The sequence below is a fragment of the Acanthopagrus latus genome, chromosome 2 (genome assembly GCF_904848185.1).
Source record: "Acanthopagrus latus isolate v.2019 chromosome 2, fAcaLat1.1, whole genome shotgun sequence".
NCBI classification, from domain to species: Eukaryota; Metazoa; Chordata; class Actinopteri; order Spariformes; family Sparidae; genus Acanthopagrus; species Acanthopagrus latus.
In genome coordinates, this window is record NC_051040.1 from 12,053,580 (window position 1) to 12,062,212 (window position 8,633).

The 8,633-nt window shown below is 39.7% G+C and overlaps 2 protein-coding genes across 3 annotated transcripts in view; one reads left to right on the forward strand and one right to left on the reverse strand.

The window, feature by feature from the left end:
• LOC119030944 (muscleblind-like protein 1) overlaps window positions 1-8,633 on the reverse strand; it is a 136,358-nt gene that overhangs the window by 107,198 nt on the left and 20,527 nt on the right. The window lies entirely within an intron of this gene.
• Window positions 519-8,265, forward strand: LOC119030928 (succinate receptor 1-like). 2 transcript variants are annotated; one of them, XM_037118900.1, is made up of 3 exons: window positions 519-527; window positions 5,500-5,570; window positions 5,800-8,265. In XM_037118900.1, exons 2-3 carry the CDS (start codon window positions 5,568-5,570, stop codon window positions 6,772-6,774), a joined length of 978 nt encoding a protein of 325 aa, XP_036974795.1. In that variant the 5' UTR covers window positions 519-527; window positions 5,500-5,567; the 3' UTR covers window positions 6,775-8,265. The 2 variants fall into 2 exon arrangements, with proteins under 2 accessions (XP_036974795.1, XP_036974804.1); XM_037118909.1 differs by lacking the exon at window positions 519-527 and adding an exon at window positions 2,422-2,493.

An 8,633-nucleotide genomic window follows, 5' to 3' on the forward strand; every position in this document is an offset into this window, starting at 1 on the left:
TCAAAGTGTCTATTAATGACGTGTGACACCTATCTCATATTTATTTGAAATCAAAAGGGGAAATAAATGTCTAAGTAGTTGGGTAGACAAATATAAAATAGGGAAATGCACACACGCACATGTAAAGTGCCAAGAAAAAGAAAGGAAATAACAGAGAATGTCTGATAAGGACAAGAAGAAACAGTGAGAAGACCGTAAAATTTAGATAAGTAGTTAAAATTACTCACTACAGCATGGGATACTGAATCGCTCAGAAATAAAACATTTTTTCTCTTTTTGCATTTTTTCTTTATTTTGGAGGAGAAGATATCCACCAAGCAGAAAAACAAATAAAGACAAGAAAAGGGGAGTGATGGCCGAAATTGCAGCTTGAACAGCTAACCATAGCAGAAAATAATGCAAAAGAAAGGACTGGATGGTCTTAGTTAGTTTTACGTGCAACAACCAATTTTCGTTTTTTGTGCATTTTTTTGGAAGTTTTCCATTTTTGCTTGATATCTGCAGAACTGGTCGGCTCATTGGAGATTGTAAGTACACAACTTTAGAATGATGTTTGGACGGTTGTCAATTATTCTCTTGTTCATCACTTTAGATTTCAACTGCTCATTGCTTTACATAAACAGCACATACTGTAATCTGTAGTTAAGGATGCTTAACTACAACTACTTAATTTCCTGTTTTATTTTGAAACCGTGCCCTTGTGTGTCTCTCCTTGCTTTTCAGGGTCTCCTGTGTGTTTTTCCCTCTCAGTGTTTTTCCGTTCATTACCTCACCTGTCCTTTTCCCACCTCACTCACCTCCCCTGTTCCTGATCCCCTCGATAGTGTGTCTGTGTATATAGTCTTTGTTCTCCCACATGTGTTCGTCAGCTCGTTCAGTGATGTTCCCCGTTACTGCGTCTGTCTGTCTTGGTCATGTTACCCCGTCTTGGTCCGTCGTTCCTCCAATGTCTCCTCGTGTCTTCCGTTTGGTATGTTTCAGGTTTTGGTTTCTTGCTTCTCTTTTGATTTGAATTTTGCTTTTTCTTCGCACTTTGTTTGAGCTGATCGGTTGCTACGTTGTCTTTTGTCTTTTTGACTAGCTTTTTGTGCATTCAGGATCCCTTGTTTCTTTGTACTCATTCAGCTTTTTGTATAATAAAGCTCTGTTTTTGTTCCCCCATTTCCTGCCTCATGTGTGTGTCTGCATTTGGGTCCTCATCCAGTTTTTCCTGAAGTGTAACACTGACATTGTTGACCTAAAAACAATAGTGTCCACGCCAAGGACATAAATGAAAGCTCCATTGGTTGCTTTAACCCTTGCTTTGCCTTCACTTCATAACAATGCTGAAATAAAATTTTACTTCATAAACCATTAACGTAACTTGTCTTTATCTCAATATCAAACAATACAGATAACATATATGTTTGGTGATTGCAATCAGTTTCTACTAGAACACAATTAACAGTGGAAGTGTGATTTGTTTTTGTTTTTTAAGGTGCTGCTCTTGGGCTGCTCCAGTGGCACCTGTGGTGCTCCTTATAGTGCATATTCCGAGTGAAAACCATCTTCAAATTCACTTTCAGAACCAGAAGACCCTGAACTGATCTCTAAATTATTATGTTTGTTTGTTTTTTGTTTTATGTTTGTGTCAGTGTACGTGTGTGTGCAAATGTTTCTGTGTATGTGGTTCGAACTGACCTGAAGACCTTATGAAGGATGTAAATGTGTGGGGTATAGTAACACGTATGCTCAATTATTTTTTTTGTACATGTTTATCACAGAAAATAAGCTAAGACAACTGACTTTCAGGTATATATATATATAAAAAAAAAGATGTATACTTGTACCATTTTTCTTTCTGTAAAAATTTGAAATGGGTCAAATTTGACCCAATTACCGCACAAGGGTTAAGAAGCTGAGCATTACAGGAAAATAAGGGCTGCAGATGAGCTTTCTTTTGAGCAACTGTTCATTTAAGAAGATGCTGTTGGGAGGCTACAGCAGATACTGAAACTGTAGGAAGCTTTTCTAAGTTGACAGAAGCCGGACGACTCAGTTCTACATCAGACTATTCTGTTTAAAACCCTGAACAATAACAATCAACAAATCTGCCAGATGATTTATAAAGTGCTATACTTTGCGGGCACAAAATCGGCAGTGACAATAGTTGTGTGGATGGATCATATCAACTTCAATACTAAACTAAGGCTGCAATGAGATTGTGCTTAAGTGCCTGATAAAAACATGACAGACATTCAGTTGTTTAGTAACCTATTAAGTCTGCTAGCAGGTTGTGTTTGCTCTGTATTCCCCTATTGTATATGCAAATGACACCCAAAGTGCCTCCGTATGCCAGCCATACATGGTACGGCTATTGTGACAGGATGTCATATTAGAGGCAGCAGTGCCCTCACGTCTGTTTACTGTATCCACTGTACAGATAGTGGCTGCACCTGCTCACGGACACACTGCCTATTCACACCACCAGCAACATCGCAAAACTACAGCATGGTAAGTCTTATCCTGACACATAGAATATCTATGCTGTGCTTAATGTGTAAAAATCTGAGCCTAAAATCAGTTTCTACTCTGTCTGTTATTCAAAATAATCCTTAAAGTCCCAGTGCAAAGTCATTACTGTTTCTATCATTACTCACCCATTGGTTTCTTCTCACCACTCTTATGTCTCTCCCCGCCCCTCCCTTTGCTTCTGCTTCTCTTCCTCTCCTCCCCTCTTCTTAGATATCCAATTGTTCAGACCTAGACGACATACTGGAGAAGTACTACCTATCACCATCTTATGCCATCGAGTTTGCCATTGGTTTTCCTGGCAACCTTATAGTTGTACTTGGTTACGTATTTTGCTTGCAGGAGTGGCAGAGCTGCAACATTTACCTCATCAACCTGGCAGTCTCCGACCTTATTTTCCTCTGCACGCTGCCACGGCTCTCCTACCTCTATGCCAATGGCCAATCAGAAACCATGGCCGCTGCTTGTGTGATCAACCGCTATATCTTACATGTCAATCTTTACTCTTCCATCCTCTTCATGGTTTTGCTGAGCATGGACCGCTACCTGCTCGTGAAACACCCAACACGAAACCACTACCTGCTGAAACCACGCACTGCACTGATCGTGAGCGGGCTGAGCTGGCTAGCTGTCAATGCGCAAATTGCTCCGATGGTAGCACTGATGATTGATGACCTGAGGATCACAAACTGGAAAAGATGCAGAGACTATGCAAGCCTACAAGGACAAGTCGATTCATTCAGTTACAGCCTAGGGCTGACTGTGATTGGTTACATTCTCCCGCTGCTTGGACTTTGTGTCTTCTCCTACAAAATTGCACAGCTGCTCCATGCCCAGGAAAGGGCTATACAGCGCAGGACAACATCGTTCAAGAGGCCTCTCAGGGTTGTTGCATCAGCTGCAGCCATCTTTTTGGTTCTCTACACTCCCTACCATGTGCTGAGAAATATCAGAATAGCATCTAAGCAGCCCTGGGCTGGGCTGCCTCATTGTACAAAGATGTACATAGAAGGCATGTATATTGTGAGCCGACCGCTGGCCTTTGTGCACAGTGTCATCAACCCTGTCTTCTACTTCCTCATGGGCGACAAGTTCAGAGAGCTTCTAGTGACAAAGATCAGAAAGCTGGCAAGAAAAACAGAGCAGCAAAACTCATCAGCCCTACAAAATTCAACATAAGATCCCTGAGTTTCACAAAGAGAGGAGTGTTTAAAATATCAAAATATTTGTCAAACTGTCTATTAATGACGTGTGCTCATCTGACACGTATCTCATATTTCTTTAAATAAAAAGAGGAAATAAATGTGTATGTGGTTAATAGACAAAAATAGAAATAAGGAAATACACACGTAAAGTGCCAAGAAAAGGAAGGAAATGACAGAGAATGCCTGATAAGGACAAAAAGTAAAAGTATGTAGACCATAAAATTTTGTTAAGTAGTTAACTTACTCACTACAGCACGGGATACTGAATCACTCAGAAATAAAACATTTTTTCTCTTTTTGCAATATTTCCTTTGTTTTGGAGAAGATATTATCTAAGTGGAGAAAGAAAATATGGAACGAGAAAAGGGGAGTGAAGCCTGAAATTTCAGCTTGAACAGCTAGCCATAACAGAAAATAATGCAAAAGAAAGGATTGGATGGTCTTAGTTAGTTTTACGTGCGACAACCAGTTTTTATTTTTGTGCATTTTTTGGAAGTTTTCCATTTTTGCTTGATATCTGCAGAACTGGTCGGCTCATTGGAGATTGTAAGTACACAACTTTAGAATAAAGTTTGGATGGTTATCAATTATTCTCTCTTTCATCACTTTAGATTTTAACTGCTCATTGCTTTGCATAAACAGCACATACTGTAATCTGTAGTTAAGGATGCTTAACTACAACTACTTAATTTCCTGTTTTATTTTGAAACCGTGCCCTTGTGTGTCTCTCCTTGCTTTTCAGGGTCTCCTGTGTGTTTTTCCCTCTCAGTGTTTTCCGTTCATTACCTCACCTGTCCTTTTCCCACCTCACTCACCTCCCCTGTTCCTGATCCCCTCAATAGTGTGTCTGTGTATATAGACTTTACTTCCCACATGTGTTCGTCAGCTCGTTCAGTGATGTTCCCCGTTACTGCGTCTGTCTGTCTTGGTCATGTTACTCCGTCTTGGTCCGTCGTTCCTCCAATGTCTCCTCGTGTCTTCCATTTGGTATGTTTCAGGTATTGGTTTCTTGCTTCTCCTTTGATTTGAAATTTGTTCCGCACTTTGTTTGAGCTGTTCGGTTGCTACAGACTTTTGTCTTTTTGACTAGCTTTTTGTGCATTCTGGATCCCTTGGATTTTTTCTACTCATTCAGCCTTTTGTATAATAGAACTCGGTTTTTGTTCCCCCATTTCCTGCCTCCCGTGTGTGTCTGCATTTAGACGCTCATCTAGTTTTCCCTTTAAGTGTAACACTGTCCTTGCTGACATAAAAACAATAGTGTGTCTACGCCAAGGACATAAATGAAAGCTCCACTGGTTGCTTTAACTCTTGTTTTGTCTTCACTTTTGGGACCCTCTGGTATCCCTCAGATCAACTTGACCCGGAACATATTCGGGGGTTTAACAACAGTGCTGAAATAAAATTTCACATCATAAACCCTTAACATGAACTGTCTTTCTCTCAATATCAAACAATAGAGATAAAATATATGTACTTTGCGGGCACAACATCGGCAGTGACAATAGTTGTGTGGATGGATCATATCAACTTCAATACTAAACCAGATCTGCTATGAGATTGTGCTTAAGTGCCTGCTAAAAACACAAAATAGACTTTCAGTTGTTTAGTAACCTATTAAGTCTGCTAGGAGGTTGTGTTTGCTCTGTATTCCCCTATTTTATATGCAAATAATACCCAAAGTGCCTCCGTATGCCAGCCATACATGGTACGGCTATTGTGACAGGATGTCATATTAGAGGCAGCAGTGCCCTCACGTCTGTTTACTGTATCCACTGTACAGATAGTGGCTGCACCTGCTCACGGACACACTGCCTATTCACACCACCAGCAACATCGCAAAACTACAGCATGGTAAGTCTTATCCTGACACATAGAATATCTATGCTGTGCTTAATGTGTAAAGATTTGAACCTGGAATCAGTTGCTACTCTGTTATTTAGAATAATCCTTAAAATCTCAGTTCAAAGTCATTACAGGTCTTATCATTACTCACCCATTTGTTTCTTCTCCCTTCTTCCCCCTCCTACATCCCTGCCCTCCCTTCACTTCTGCTTCTCTTCCTCTTCTCCCCTCTTCTTAGGTATTCAATTGCTCAGAGCTAGACGACATACTGGAGAAGTACTACCTATCACCATCTTATGCCATCGAGTTTGCCATTGGGTTTCCTGGCAACCTTATAGTTGTACTTGGTTACATATTTTGTTTGCAGGTGTGGCAGAGCTGCAACATTTACCTCATCAACCTGGCAGTCTCCGACCTTATTTTCCTCTGCACGCTGCCACGGCTCTCCTACCTCTATGCCAATGGCCAATCAGAAACAAGGGCTGCTGCTTGTGTGATCAACTGCTATATCTTACATGTCAATCTTTACTCTTCCATCCTCTTCATGGTTTTGCTGAGCATGGACCGCTACCTGCTGGTGAAACATCCAACACGAAACCACTACCTGCTGAAACCACGCACTGCACTGATCGTGAGCGGGCTGGGCTGGCTAGCTGTTAATGTGCAAATTAGTCCAATGATAGCATTGATGGTTGATGACCTGCACAGCGCAAACTGGCAACGCTGCCAAGATTATGCAAGCCTACAAGGACGGGTTGACTCGTTCAGCTACAGCCTAGGGCTAACCATGACAGGTTACATTCTCCCACTGCTTGGACTTTGTGTCTTCTCCTACAAAATTGCACAGCTGCTCCATGCCCAGGAAAGGGCTATACAGCGCAGGACAACATCGTTCAAGAGGCCTCTCAGGGTTGTTGCATCAGCTGCAGCCATCTTTCTGGTTCTCTACACTCCCTACCATGTGCTGAGAAATATCAGAATAGCATCTAAGCAGCCCTGGGCTGGGCTGCCTCATTGTACAAAGATGTACATAGAGGGCATGTATATTGTGAGCCGACCGCTGGCCTTTGTGCACAGTGTCATCAACCCTGTCTTCTACTTCCTCATGGGTGACAAGTTCAGAGAGCTTCTAGTGACAAAGATCAGAAAGCTGGCAAGAAAAACAGAGTGGCAAAACTCATCAGCCCTACAAAATTCAACACAAGATCCCTGAGTCACACAAGGAGACTAGTGTTTAAAGTATTTGTCAGACTGTCTATTAATGACGTAGATAGTTTTTTGAAGTGACCATATCCACAAACATATTACAGAATTATCATAAAAAAGCATCAGAGAATCAGGAAAGAGGAAGTTCCATGTTGATAAAGTAATATTATGTAAAATAGTTCAATACATGGGTTATTTTTAGGGGTTCAGCACCTGTTGCTATGTAAATGTGTTCTCTGTTTGAGCATATGTATATAAATGGAAACAGCATGCTGTTTACAGTTGTATATGTATTTTTTTATGGCTTCATTATTCATAAATGTAGTCGGTTGCTGAACATGACTTTGTTAATTGGTGTTACTATTTTTGCATGTCTGCATTTCAGTCTGTAATGTACTGTTTCATCTGTCAACATAATGAAATGTGATCTTAATTCGACTGATAATTGTTGGCTGTTTTTTTTTATTATATCTAATATTTATCACTAGTAAAAGTAAAATGTACATCTTTTGAAAAGATTCAGTAGGACAATTCTTTTTTCTGTGACTTTCAACAGATCCAAGTTAAATTCAGATTTTTCAGATTTCAGATTTTTTTTTTTTTTAAGTTGGCTCCGTAATAAACTGCTCCATAATGCGAGGTCCCGTAAAACTAACTATATCGATTTAATGATGTCCAGTTCTGATCATATTGTCAATAAAATTTGTGAGGTTCTTTGTTTAGGTGTACATGCTTGTTGGGAGTGACAGTCTACCTGCCAAATATTACCACAGCACATTTTCTGCATTTGCTTAAAAAATCTATTGCATGTAGCTCTCTGAACTCCACTGTATTAACACAATCCTAAGTCAACCCTGCTGACCACTGCTTTGACTTTGGTGCATTTTTCTTCTCTGAATGTAGCCGAGTTACTGATTATTTCAAAGAACTTCTTTTGTGTTTTTGTTTCTCAGCACTTTACCTGTATATCTTTCCTGCAGTTTTTGAAATGGGATATCTTACTACTCAAACATTGAAAAGAATTGTATTTGTTATCCTTTACAAGTACTAAAAGAGGATTCTTTGATCATTCTGAAAATCGGTCAAAGAAAACACTGTCATCTTTTGATCTCTGTGTTTTTGTTTTTTTCATGGATTTAACTGATCCCAGCTGGCAAGTTATGTAGCACCTTACATCGAGACCTATTCAACTGTGTTATGAACAGTATTTTCATTTTCATTTCATTTCATCATTCATATTGTGTTTTGGTTTTTTTTCCCCCCAAGTAATGTACATGGATTACAGACTCTTGGAATAAAGATAAGGGGAATTGCAGGGTGGCTGATGTGTCATCATATCCTATTACTGTATTTGTTTTGTTTGTGTAAATCAATATATTTGCAATTTAGGCATGTGCTGTGGTGCCATCTCAGAGACACTTTAAATTTGTAATCACATGAAAGCATCACCTCAATTCAAAATAGTACCTTTCCTTGTAGCCTGTCACATTTTCCAGTTTGAAACAGTAACACTGAATAATAAAAATAATTTGAATGAAAGGCTTTTTGTCTCTGTTTCTCCTTTCACACTGATTATTCCGGAGCTCCGAGCAGTAGTGATGTTTATCAGTGTTGAGTCATCAACCCGACCTTAAAAAAACTTCAGTTACTGTGAACTGCTGCGAGCTGTTTGGAAAACATTGAGTCATGGTCTTGTTTTGACACAAAACATAATACTTTTCCCATACAGCCTGTTTTTGGATTAGTTTGTTTTTTTGAAACCACTCAAATAAACTAAAAACTAAAAACATTCCAATTTCTACTTCTTAAGCTGGAATTATCCGAAGGTCTCAGATCTCATGAAAGCCTCCTTCATGTTCGGTTCAT